At 34.1% G+C, this 13,276-nt stretch overlaps 2 protein-coding genes and 1 long non-coding RNA gene across 3 annotated transcripts; 2 read left to right on the forward strand and 1 right to left on the reverse strand.

The window, feature by feature from the left end:
* The first annotated feature begins 1,199 nt into the window (after positions 1-1,199).
* LOC120072205 (serine/threonine-protein kinase 16-like) lies at positions 1,200-5,078 on the forward strand. Its single transcript, XM_039024614.1, has 6 exons — positions 1,200-1,582; positions 2,613-2,755; positions 3,190-3,333; positions 3,627-3,812; positions 3,978-4,102; positions 4,478-5,078. Exons 1-6 carry the CDS (start codon positions 1,366-1,368, stop codon positions 4,701-4,703), a joined length of 1,041 nt encoding a protein of 346 aa, XP_038880542.1. The 5' UTR covers positions 1,200-1,365; the 3' UTR covers positions 4,704-5,078.
* Positions 5,079-6,454: 1,376 nt separating this feature from the next.
* On the reverse strand, positions 6,455-7,132 carry LOC120072206. The gene is made up of 2 exons (XR_005480385.1): positions 6,801-7,132; positions 6,455-6,717 (listed from the first exon to the last, which is right to left on the reverse strand). It is a non-coding gene; the product is annotated as an uncharacterized LOC120072206 (long non-coding RNA).
* A 4,626-nt stretch (positions 7,133-11,758) lies between these two features.
* On the forward strand, positions 11,759-12,181 carry LOC120071153 (protein SOB FIVE-LIKE 3-like). Its single transcript, XM_039023253.1, has one exon. It carries the CDS (start codon positions 11,759-11,761, stop codon positions 12,179-12,181), a length of 423 nt encoding a protein of 140 aa, XP_038879181.1.
* Positions 12,182-13,276: the final 1,095 nt, after the last annotated feature.

The raw sequence follows: 13,276 nt of genomic DNA on the forward strand, positions 1-13,276 counted from the left end.
CTGTCGGTAACGAGTGATTATTTGTTCATTTTTTTCCCGGTAAGTGACGTTTCTTCGTTGAATTTAATAGATTGGGCCGCACTCGGACTAAATTTAATGAATGAAACGGTAGTCTTTAGTTATTCAATCAGTAATATTTATTACGATTATTTTAAACCACAAAAAAAAAAAAAAAAAAAATCTATGGTACAGGGTAAAGGATCATTTTTCGTCGAGTTTTTTCTGGTAATTGAATTAAAATTTTCACTGTTTAATTTAATTTACTTTGTGTAATTGTATACATTCTTTTTCAGAAGTGATTGTTTACTTTAATTGATTGGGTCATACAACTTTATATGATGAGTGAAGTTGTGTTGATTTTCTTATAAAATGACATTAGGATCCACATAATAATAATAATAATAATAATAATAACAATAATAATAGTAATAATAATAATAATAATAATAATATGACATTAGGATATTATTTAATTCAACATAGGAGAATTGAACTCTTGAGAGTGATTCTAAAAGGGTTAAAATCACTTGGAAATATGTTCATGTTAATTCTCAATTTTAATAGCATGAGAGTAATGTTTAAAAGTGTAAAATCAAACACTAAATTGATATAAAATTAATAAAGACATGTTTTGAAACGCTTTTGAATATAACAAAAATGAATGTTAAGCTAGAGAAGTTTACCAGCATTGACTTAATTATTCTATTTAGATATGTCTTAATTGTTAAGTTAGAGAAATTTTCAACTAAAATTTTATACAACTTAACAATTATTTTTTAGCCAAAATGAGTATAGTCAATTAGTATACAAGAGTATTATTGGCCACACGAGATTTGTGGTTCGAATTTTCATGCCTTTATTGTACTAAAAACAAACCTTTTTTACGTCGTTAATTTAACAATACATTTGAAAGTGAATGGTCATTTATTAATGATTTGAAAGTGAATGGTCATTTATTAATGTTAAGATGAATGTCAAATTGAGAGAAGTGAATATCATTAGTTAAGTTCATTATGTAATTTTCTTTTTGCAAAGGAGAATTGTTAAATTATTTCTTTAACAAATAATTTTGTGAAAATAATACATAATACATAATACATAATACATAATACATATTTATATGTATATATATATAGTAAATACGTTAATGTAGTTAATTTGTAACTGTTTTTTTAATATATAAAAACAATAAATTAGTATTCAGCTAACTCAGGTATGAAATTCAGCTCAAATCACGATACTTCGGTTCTCATGAATTCAGGAGTTTCAGATCTCACTTCAGGAATCTGATTTTGACATTTCTCAATTCAGAGGCGGGAATCCGAGTCTGCGGTGAGATCTGTATGCATTCAGATTGAACAAGAAATGGGCTGCACATTTTCGGGGTTGAATGCTTTCTACGATGCTGTGAATAGTGGTGGAGATGTGTGGATCAATGAGAACAGATTCAGGATCGTTAGGCAGCTCGGTGAAGGTGGCTTTGCGTATGTTTTCCTCGTCAAGGAGGTGCTCGCTGATTCATCTTCAGACGCTGTTCGTAGTGGTTTGCGCAAGAAATTCAAGGACTCTACTCATCTTTCTGGTTTCAACTTTCTTTCCCTTTGACGCGCATACATTTCGCTAATTTGCTTCTTGTTTTTTGTCATGTTGACTGTTTACGAACTTCTTGATCCGCAAAATTTGATTTTCATCTACATTGATTGGTTGATTTCGAGTGAAATAATTTTGTTATGTGGTTTCATGATCTGGGTCGATTGCGTTTGAATCTGAATCTACGTCAAGTGTTTCTCTTAATCTAGTATGATATTCGCAAGGCCCAATTCGGTGGTTTTCCAGCTGATGTGCCTAATAATTTTGAAAAACGAAGTTGTTCATGCCACTCATCGATTTAGTTTCAAATTGTAAATGTAAAGCTTAAGTTGTGATTCGAATTTCAATTTTGTTTAACCTTCCTAGTGTTATAGGCTGCTCTGCCCTTTGCTACATTCAATTGCACAAGCACGTGTCTTCGTTGTTTTTTTTTTTTTTTTTTTTTTTTTGATGCAGCGGCTACTGACTTTTGACTAAGAAAATGGGGTTCGCTGCTCTCTCTCTCTCTTCTTTGCGCCTTATCCTTCAAGCTATGGCAGGGTTAGCCAGTCAGTTGCTCTCAGTACCATGTTATATGTTAGTTCTTAGATAGTTTAACTTTGGTATCTGTAGTGATGTTTTAATATACTTGGTCTTACAGATGCCCATGCCCACCAAGAAATATATGTTTTGTACATGTATTTATAATGATATTCACTTGCTCTCTCGCTTGTTCCGGATGTGGATGTTTCATCTATGAATATCTTTCAGCTAAGAAGATTAGGTTCTGTTGTGATTTCTTCATAATTAATTTCTAGATAATCGCATCTTCACTTTTAGTTTTTACCTTCATCTTGGAAATGGTGGACCAGAAATTTTATATTGGCAATCTTTCTTGGACCAAGATTTAAAGATTTGGTTCTTCCTGGATAGAAATGTTAATGGGGAAAAATTTGTTTCACAGTTCCATTGTAACGAAATACATTTTCAATTTCATGGCTAGCAACCTACTAAAACCAACTTTTGTTGCTTTATTTGCACAGATGATGGTTCATATGCATTGAAAAAGGTGCTCATTCAGAATAATGAACAACTGGAATTGGTGAAAGAGGAGATTCGCGTTTCATCTCTATTTAGTCATCCCAATCTACTTCCTCTTCTTGATCATGCTATAATAGCTACGAAGGTGATTGTCAAGGCCAACGGACTAATAAAACTGTTGTTTTTTTTATGAGAGAAGCTGTAAAAATTGTTTCCAAGATGTTCAATGGACATGCTTATTTTCATCCAGTTTTCATGTGATCGATCTTACCTCTCTTCATTCTCCTCTTAAAGCAAAATGCCCACAACAAATATTCTTTGGAATAGTTGTTGATTCGAAAGCATTTTTTGGCTTGAAAATGAAATTTATCCTTGGTGTACACTTCTTACTGTTTTAGTAAAATTTGGGTTGATGTTCTATCGCCATTTTTATATGTCAGGTGGCATCTGTCCATGGCTATGTACACTGTTTGTGTTTGTGTCTGCTATTTTATTTCTTACTCTCAGTATAACCTTATATATGTTCAAACAATAATACCAACTGTTCATTGAGTCTACCATTTTTGTATCAATGATCAGCCTACCCAAGAACGATCTTGGAACCATGAAGCATACTTACTATTTCCAGTACATTTGGATGGAACATTATTGGACAATGCGAAAACCATGAAAGTGAAAAAGGAGTTCTTCTCAACATCAGATGTTTTGCAAATATTTCGACAGGTAATTAGGAGTTTGGAACTTCCGATGGAATTCTTCTTCAAATAATTTCTTATCTCATTTAACTTCTTTAGGGATTGATTGTCTTTGTTGCATTAATTCATTCCAGAATTTTGCTCTTGTCATGGTGTTCATCTGTTTTCTGCTGGATATTTTGAACGGTCCTACTCCTAATGCATTTCAATTTTCCATTGGCGTTTTCTACTTCTTCCCCCTTCTTTAAACCAAAGAGATTCTGGCATCATGCGTGCTTTGGAAAATCCTGTTCTCTTACTGATTGAATTAATTGAACACAGCTATGTGCGGGTCTTAAGCATATGCACAATTTTGATCCCCCATATGCACACAATGACATCAAGCCTGGCAATGTTCTCATAACTCGTAGAAAGGGCCAGCCTCCTCTTGCCATATTGATGGATTTTGGAAGTGCCCGACCTGCAAGGAGGCAAATTGGCTCTCGTGCAGAAGCATTGCAGTTACAGGTTACCTCTATCGCTATTCTTCCTTCAAGCCCACCGTACTTCAACCATATCAGTTTGCACTGCTGCCACATGAAAATTTGCAGATAATATAGGAACTTTTTCCACTTCACTTTAAAGTTAGAAAGAACATACATGAGCTGATGATTATGATAATTTGCTGTGCAGGAATGGGCATCTGAACACTGTTCTGCTCCTTTCCGGGCTCCTGAGTTGTGGGATTGTGCAAGCCATGCAGATGTTGACGAAAGAACTGATATTTGGTCTTTAGGATGCACGCTGTATGCAATAATGTGAGCACCAACGTTTTACCCTGAAATTGTGATCATTTTGCTGATTTTGGAATTTTATGCACGTGTCACAACTTATGTAAATACCTCCTATGCATGTCGCAATGCTGCTATAGAATTCCTCTCTCTGTTGTTTACACTAGAACAAATTTGGAGATGGCAGTTGGGTCAACCGAGAAGAGCTTAAATCATGGACATAAGTGCCTTAGATTATTATTATTATTTGAGAATGAGTTGTAATTTTTCTGCCACGATTCCCTATCACACTCTCTCCCATTTCTTTACTTTTAGGTTTAGATGTTAACTTCTGTGAACATATTCAACAAGTTTTAACCAAAATTTTTCATCGCTCATGACTGTACGTTTGTATATCAATAGGTATGGGGTATCTCCATTTGAATATGCGCTTGGTGAATCTGGAGGAAGTTTACAGTTAGCAATCGTAAATGTACAGATCAAGTGGCCGGCTGGACCAACTCCTCCATATCCTGATGCTCTTCATCAGTTTGTGAAGTGGATGCTTCAGCCACAGGCCGCAGTCCGTCCGCGCATAGATGATATTGTAATTCATGTTGACAAGCTTATCTCAAAGTTCTCTAATTGAGACATAATGGAAATGAGGCAAACATCAGATCCTTATTCTCGTTTGGAATTATATTACATTGAGCTACCTGGGTTTTTATGGCTGACACACCTGGCATTACTTGCTGTGGAAATAAAGCAGGAGCTGTTCCTATTCCAATGTTATACAGTTAATCGTCATAGTTTTGGCAATTGTTCAATGTTCTTGGACTATCCATGGGAAATCATATAGTTTTTATATTTTTGTAATTTATTCAACTACAGATTATTCTCATCTTCTTGATTATAGTTGTAGAAAATGCACCATTGTGCCACCCACATAATTTATGTTTCTAGAAGCATATATTTGTCTTCAAGAGTTTCTTCAGCCTAGTAATGTTCCCTATCATTAAATTATGATATTGTATGAATGTAAATTGAATGAATTACCTTGATATATTATTCAGTTCTTTAGTAATTATTCTTCCTTCGACGTTGCATCGCATGAAATTTGGCGACAGGTTATTTGCGGTTCCACCATTCAGGCATCATGGTTACATGATTGCCACCAATGGAAAGTTGAGATTCCATATACTCGAATTTGTCTTTAATGGATTGCTGATGTACAGGTCTCTATTGAGGACTTCAGGTGCATTCTTCAAGGAGAACAATTTGATTAAAAGCTTCATGTATCGAATATTACACATGAAAGAAAGCAGCAATTCCTCAGAATTTTCACTGTTCTGCAACAAGATCAAGTGGGTAAAATATACTTTCTGTCTTGCTTTAGTTCCTTCCACATTGTGATGGCTTGTTGCAAAGAATTTGCTTTCTATAGAAAAGGGGGATGATTTCTTTTCATAATATTGATTTGACTAATCCAAAACTACTGCACATATAGGAATCCAATAAGGGATTCATTCTCCACTTCCCAGCCGCCCCCCTGCCCTTGGAAAGGTTCTAGACGCTATTTTTCACGGATAGAAAACTATTAGACAGCCACTGCATACTTCTCTTGTTAGTTTACTCTTCGGCATTCAGATAAATAGTAAATAGATGTTTTAGATGACTATTTGCAAATATAGGCATGCTTTTCAATTGCACAACTTTGAAGAATAATATTGAGTTTAAGGTAAATAAGAAGTGAAAATACAGTATTCATAGATCTTAGTTTCGGTTAAAAATTCTCTTCGTACCTAATGGAATTCTGATCATTGTTTAGGATTAAATAATATCTTATCTTCTAGCATCGTTATCAATTTATAGCTTAGTTGGATACTTGGGTATAAATTGAGGTGAATCCCATTTCTTATGAACAAAGCAAGGGAGCGATGACAGTTATATGGAAAGAGTTCTTGCAGTGTAACTCTCCCATCCCATATATCTTTGGAGGCCTTGCCATCGTTCTCGGAATCACTTCTGCTGCTCTTTTTATCCTTGCTTGCTCTCACAAAATGCGCATGCGAAATTCTCCTACCAACGACGATAAAGAGAAAGCAAGCAAGAACACAGGAAGCGAGCAGTTTGATACTACTCCAAGTATAGCTGTAATCATGGCTGGGGATGATCATCCCAGGTACATGGCAAAGCCTGTCTCTTTTGTTGCGAATGAGCTAGTCAATGAGCGTTGAAGAAAAGAGACTAGAAACTGTTTGTTGATTTAGAGAGAAATGCTTAGAGAAGTGTATGAGAAAACAGTATCATAAAGAGTAGATTTTTCAACTGTTTGAACTAAGAACTGAGCTCTTACTAGGTTAAGTTTTATTCAGTTTTGTGGAACTAAGCTACTTCTGATTGAAAAAACAGTGATCTTTTTTAGGATTTGTTCATTTCTCTTACTCTGATTGTAATATTGTACAAAACAACATAGGGCATAGAAAACTTCACATACAGAACCTAAAATCAGATGGTAACTGTAGTTTACAGAGAAACCTACTGCATGTTTATGGAAACCTAGAAGATAACTTGTGTCAGAGAAACTAGAAGTGCCCTTTCCGAGGTCCCTCCATTCTTAGAAGCAGATATCTAGGCAGCAGTAGCAACACAAGCCAGCGCAACTATTTCACAACAGAGAAAACTCAAACCAACATAATTGTTGTGTGGGGTGGGGGGGTAGGGGAGAAAGAGAGAGGGAACTTACAATCCTCTGCAAAATCCATCACCTCTGAACTTGGTTTCACTTGAAGGAGTTAAAATTTGAGACCTAGTTTCCCCTTGAGGAGGTACAATTGGAGGGTATGGCTGAGTCTGACCATGTTGCATTGGATCACACATAGGTGGGGCAACTGGGTAAGGACCTGGTCCAGCATCTATAAAATTAAGCTACAGACAATAAACTCAGAACAAACTTCCCTATAATAATTTATAATCTTTCCTTTTGTTTTCCCCTTCAAAGGAAACTATAGAGAACAAGAAAAAGTAGATATGAAAATTTGAAAAGTTACTTGTTACTTTATGTGGAAATCAAATCATCTGGCATGAATAATTCTTTACTTTAGTGGATTTTCCTTACAACTAAAGAACAATTATTGATAGAAGAAAATAAAGAATGACCTTGTTGAGGTTGGTTCTGAAAATTTTGTTTCATGTTTTTGAAGTCTTTGACTTTGATTGTTAGAAGGTAGAATGTGCATTGAATTAGGCAAGATATAAAACAGGGTGAGGATTCAAGTTGTTCACTTTTGCACATAAAAAATATGATAGATTGTGGAGTGGTTGCTTTTCTTTATAAACTCATACAAATTTGTACACCTACTGACAGAAAGATACAATGTTAGCAGTTGTTTTGTGAGGAAAGAAAATAGGTAGTTCTCTTGAAAATTAGGTGACCTGCTTCATCATAGCAAGACACCACCAAAATTATAACTCCAACTGCATAACAACAAGTTACTTTCTTAATACTACCCAACTGCTTCAAGTCAAATGGAGGAGCGATGTTTGCATCGACACGTCTTTAGGGGAAACCCCGATTTTCTCCTAGGTGACGACGGTACAACTCATGGCCATCTATGTGATATGTTTGGGTGTATTGTTCATAAATACGATCGATTTTAATAGAAATTTATTGATGATTATATAAACTTGTAGGGATGGGAATATGGTAAATCTATGAGCATACAAGGACAGGTTGGAATTTAGGTTTATTTTTGTACATGCCTTGGTTGAATAATCCAAATTCTTTAGAATAAATCGAGAATGGATTATCTCTAAGCAAACACATGGGTGGGGGGTAGGGACTACTTAGAATTGTGAGCTAGTTTGGTGAAAAATGACAGAACAGACATATTTAGAGAGACATAAGATCAAAGTTAAAGATACAATTGTTGGCCATGAGCTTTTAAAAAGTAACTAATTGGTCTAAAGAGTAAAGAGCACATTAGAATAATGAATATCCAAAGATTTGGACAACTTTGAATTGTCTTTTTCACTTCTTCAACTGCATCCATTAAGGGCAGAAAGTTCCAATCTGCATGTGGTGCTAAGTTATTATTATAAAACCACTGTTTGTATATTCCTTAACAAAATACTAAAAATGGGCCTTCTCAGGTACACTCTTTGTTTCCCCTCCTTTCTATATACTCACAGAAAAAGATAAAAGTAAGTAAATAAATAAATAAGAAAGAAAAGTCCTTGTTACTTCAAATTTAAATAGTTGAGTTCTGAAAAACCTAGTTTTATTATATATGAACATAATGTCTAGTTTAGCCATTAAAGGTTTGGTTGATTGCAGACATCTTGTGTACTGAAAATGCTAGTTTTTATTGCACATTTATCATGATATAAAAAGGTAGATATTGGTCAAACACAGGATATGATATGGTGAAATGAACAAAGATTACCTCAACTTGTTGAAAAGCCCAGCTGCAAAAAGACATTGTATGAGTCATCTCATGAACCTTAAGTCAAAAAGGATGCGTTTCAAAGACCAAAAAAATAATAATAAATGACTTAAGATCTCTCTCTTCTTCTTTTTCTTTTTCTTTTTTTTTTTCCCTCCTTATCTCACGTGAACTTTGAGCCATATTTTAGTTTTTTTATTTTTTTATTTTTTATTTTTTTAGAAAAGAGAAACGAATGTTGGAATAATTATTCAATGAGATTTTCACAATATGGTTGTCACTTAATAATCATATGTCATCTAATAATCAATTGATACAAATTTGAGATACTTTTACCGTTTATCTCTCATACGTTAAACAGTTTATCAACATGCAGTCTCCTTGAATAGTTTCTCATGACTTTGATGACCTTGTCTTGATTGCAAAACCATATTTTCAATCTTCCCACGTAGAGACTAAGGAGTGAATCTGGTGTGTGGTACTTTTGTAGTTTCTCTCTCGTACATTCATCAATGCAAAAAATTCAATTACATTATGGTGGCGCCTCTTCGAATGGTTTCTCTTGACTTTGATGACATTGTTTTCATTTCAAACCACATCTTTAATCCTCTCACGTGGAGGCTAAAGAGTGGAGTGAATTCGGTGTGTGATACTTTTGTAATTTCTCTCTCATGCGTTCAATCGTGCAAAAATGTCAGCTACATTATGGCGGTCTCCTCGAATACTTTATTATGACTTTGACGATATCGTCTTGATCACAAAGCCATATCTTCTATCCTTTCACGTGGAGAGTAAATAATGGGGTGAATTCAGTGTGTGATACTTTTGTAGTTTCTCTCTCCTACATTCAACAGTGCAAAATTGTTGGCTACATTATGGCAGCCTCTTCGAATAGTTTCTCCTAACTTTGACAATAATGTATTTGATTACAAAACCATATCTTTTATCTTCTCACGTGGAGACTAAAGAGTGGAGTGAATCTAAAGTGCGATACTTTTGTGGTTGCTCTCTCGTGCATTCAACAACGCAAAACTGTCAACGTCAACTACATTGTGGCAGCCTCCTCAAATAATTTCTCTTGACTTTGATGACATTGTCTTGATTACAAACCAAATCTTCAATTCTCTCACGCGGAGTGAATCCAGTATGTGATACTTTGTACATTCAACAGTGCAAAAATGTCAACTTGGTAGCCTCTTAGAATAGTTCCGAATAATTTTGACGATGTTGTCTTGATTACAAAACCATATATTCAATCCTTTCACGTGGAGGCTAAAGAGTGGAGTACATTCAGTGTGATACTTTTGTACATTCAACAGCGCAAAATTATTAACTACATTGTGACGGTCTTCTTGAATAGTTCTGAATGCAAAACTATTAACTACATTGTGGCGATCTTCTTGGATAGTTTTTCCTAACTTTGACGACATTGTCTTGATTATAAAACCATATCTTCAATCCTCTCACGTGGAGGCTAAAGAGTGGAGCGAATCCAGTGTGAAGGGGAAGGTGCAAAAAAGGACAAACATCAAGAATAATACATGGGCCAAACACTGTCTAGTGAGTCTGCATAACAAGTCATGGTGAAAGGGGAAGAGAGTGGGGAACAACTAAGCCATGTTTACAAGTGTGGGGGGCAAAGGATGGCCAAACCATCTGGATATTTGAACTCTTAACTTCATTTTGTTCCTGCCCTTCCTATCAATGAGGTCCCCATTAATAGGACTAGTCAATTATCTCTGCCAAATTATGTACAACTACATGCAACAAAAAACCAGCTATTCTTTTCTCTAAACTCCAAAAACTTCAAAATGGACCATTCTACCTATCTTTGTTGCCCAACCCCTTGAATGTAACACTTGACTTGTTTTTGCTGGTTTGATGTTCAAAAGCAACCAATTTTTTTTTCATATAACATAGGAAAATGAAACCCTTTTGTTCATCTTTATTGATTCTTGTACATTCTTTTCACATTGAAGGACAGAGAGAGGAAAGCATGAAAAAAGAAAAGGGAAAAAAATGGTCATTTCAAGAGTGAATGCTGAAGTAAATTCTGGGAGTTGTCTGTCTGATCACAGTTATTTCACTTATCAACTCTGTTTCAGAAGGAAAAATAGCAACAATAGCAAAAGGACATTTGCTTCCTTTACAGTTCATTTCATTAAAACTTTAAAATTCTAGTGTACTGTTGTTATTATTGTTTGTTTATTTTTTTTCCTTTCTATATATATGATTTTTATTAGTCCTTGAAAATAGAAATGACATTTTCCAAGGAGCTGGATTGCCAATTGGGATAAGGCACAGCCATTTTTATGGAACCAAATAATTGAGTTGTATTGAACAAAAGGAAAAAAACAATCAAACAAACCAACAAACACCCACCTTCATCAACCTGAAACATGAGTCACAATCCTGGTTTTTGAGGACCCAAAACCTGCAAATAGAAAAAAGACAGGAAAAAAAAAAAAGGCAGACAGATTTTTCTTTTTCTTTTTTATTTTTTGTGTGTGACAAAAAATTTTCTCAGGTTGTTTACTCTTGAAACCTAACTCTGAGTTGTGTTTATGGCTTCTTTTTTTTTTTTTTTTTTTTTTGTCCCAAGGGTGAAAAATGGAAGAACCAAAAGGGAAAAAAAAAAGAAAAAGAAAAGCCTTCTCTTTTTTTATTAAGAGGTTCATTTCCATCCTATTTAAGAACAAAAGTCTTATATTCTCTCTAGTTTTATAGGGGCTGAGCCAATCCATCTCTCTTCATTTAAAGCTACCCTTTTCAAATTATGACACAATTCAGAGAAGAGTTAAGATGATTATTGCCATCTTCTCTTTAAGAAAAAAAACCAAATGAACCAACCCCATGTCCTTTCAAATTAGCATGCTATATTATACCTTTTGCAATAACAAGTTTCTTTTTTCTCTTTCATTGACACTTTCTAGCTGTCTTCTGCTCACTGAAAGTCAGAGAATTTATTTGCCTTTTGATTTCCAGGTGGTGCAGTGAGGGGTTTTTTTTTTTATCTATTTACTCATTAAGAACTTGTATTTTCTTTCAAAAAAGAAATTTGGGTTTTTTAGCTTTCATATTATTAGATAAGCCTGTTTGAGTCAGAGAGGTAGCAAAAGGGTATGAATGGTTCCTTCAGGTGTCTAAATTCAGCTTCCCCATTCACTAACTTTCCTCAATTCTGCAGTTGATTCTTCTTTTTCTTGCTCTTTTTCTCTTTTTTACCTTAAAACTCCTCAAATTTGCCTTGTTCTTTGTTATGGAACCTTCACAAATTTTTGGAGTTTCAGAAGAATGTCACAGCAGTGAATCTGGTTGGACTATGTATATTGGATCTCCTGTTAATGGTTCAAGTGATGCAGCTTCTGATGATGATGAAGATGAAGAACATAAAAGCTATTATTATGCAACAAATAACCAAGATGACAGTGATGATGATTCCATGGCTTCTGATGCTTCTTCAGGTCCAAATCATCATCAACAAGGTAATTCATTTAAAGGGATGAAAAGTCCCAATGGGGAGATGAATTTTTGCTTAGAAACCAAAACCAAGAAGCCATTAATGGAAAAGAAGAAGCAAAGGGCTGAGAAAAAAGAAGTCAAAGTTGGACAAAAGCCTAAAAGTTCAGTTCAAAGCAGTTCAAAGGTAAGAAAAAGCATCTTGATGGGTAAAAGAAACTAGCCAAACTAGTTTCCCCCCCTCTTTTTTTGGGTATTTCATTTATGCTTTGTTGTAGGCTGAAAAAATGAACACTTGGAAAAATATGAGGTGTCTTTTTTTTTTACAAGACAATATTTTGGTATAATCAGTTTAGTAAGTTTAGTATGTTTTCTTCTACATATAGGTTATGGTGGTATTTTTTTGTGTGTGTAAGAAGAAACTAAATAATATAAGAAGCAAGAGAAATAAACTATAGACTGTTGAGATGAGGTTTATATATTGTTCATAGATGGACTGACTTTTTGTACTGAAAAAACAATGTCAAAACTTTGCCTCAAAAAGAGCACAGTGTATTCGTTTTTGGGTCAATTCTTGAATCTCACTGAACCAAAAAAGAAACTGAACACATTCATTTCCTTTTGGGATTTTTCTTTCTTTTCCTAAACTTTTTGTGTAAATGCACTGTTTTTGAGCTATTTAGTCACATATGGTTGGAGTAGGACATCTTCTAAAGAAACACTTTTTTCCCCCCTTTTTGCAAATTTGTTCATATGTTCTTTGGTCTAAATTTCTCTTTTATATTGTTTTATGTTGAATATTAAAAGTAATTGAATTGATGTCACATCGTTAAAAGAAAAAAATTGAATTGATTCTTAAAAAAAATATTAAATATTTGGGTGCATCCCGACCATACTCATTTTTTGCAGCACACCAAATATCCAATTATTAGTTATCTTAGATTGCACTACTGAAAACTTGAAGGGTCAAATTTTCTCTAATGTTTTTTTTTTTTTTTATCATTAAAAAGTTTTTGCATTTTTCTCCTTTACTCTCTTTCTATCAAATAAAAAAAAGTGTCGTTATTTTCAACAAAAATTGTCTTTGTTGATTTAAAATTAAAAAAGGAAATAAATTATTATTAAAAAAATGAAATTGAAATAAAGGAATTTATAGGAATATAGGTAAGAAAAAGTGTAAGACGGTCTCTCTTGGTTGAATGCGATAGCAAATTCGACCTTTATGGTTTAAAAGTAACTATGAAAATCCATGTGACTTTATTATTTATAGATATACACTTTTTATTATTATTGCATTTAGTTCTTCAAAATACCACAA

This window comes from Benincasa hispida, chromosome 2, assembly GCF_009727055.1.
Source record: "Benincasa hispida cultivar B227 chromosome 2, ASM972705v1, whole genome shotgun sequence".
Lineage (NCBI taxonomy): Eukaryota > Viridiplantae > Streptophyta > Magnoliopsida > Cucurbitales > Cucurbitaceae > Benincasa > Benincasa hispida.

What these genes read in the sequence shown, in the direction of transcription:
- LOC120072205 (XM_039024614.1), top strand. Translation starts at nt 1,366, where the DNA reads ATGGGCTGCACATTTTCGGGGTTGAATGCTTTCTACGATGCTGTGAAT. An exon ending in ATGCTATAATAGCTACGAAG is followed by an intron (nt 2,756 to 3,189) that starts GTGATTGTCAAG and finishes ATCAATGATCAG; the next exon opens with CCTACCCAAGAACGATCTTG. An exon ending in TGCACGCTGTATGCAATAAT is followed by an intron (nt 4,103 to 4,477) that starts GTGAGCACCAAC and finishes GTATATCAATAG; the next exon opens with GTATGGGGTATCTCCATTTG.
- LOC120071153 (XM_039023253.1), top strand. Translation starts at nt 11,759, where the DNA reads ATGGAACCTTCACAAATTTTTGGAGTTTCAGAAGAATGTCACAGCAGT.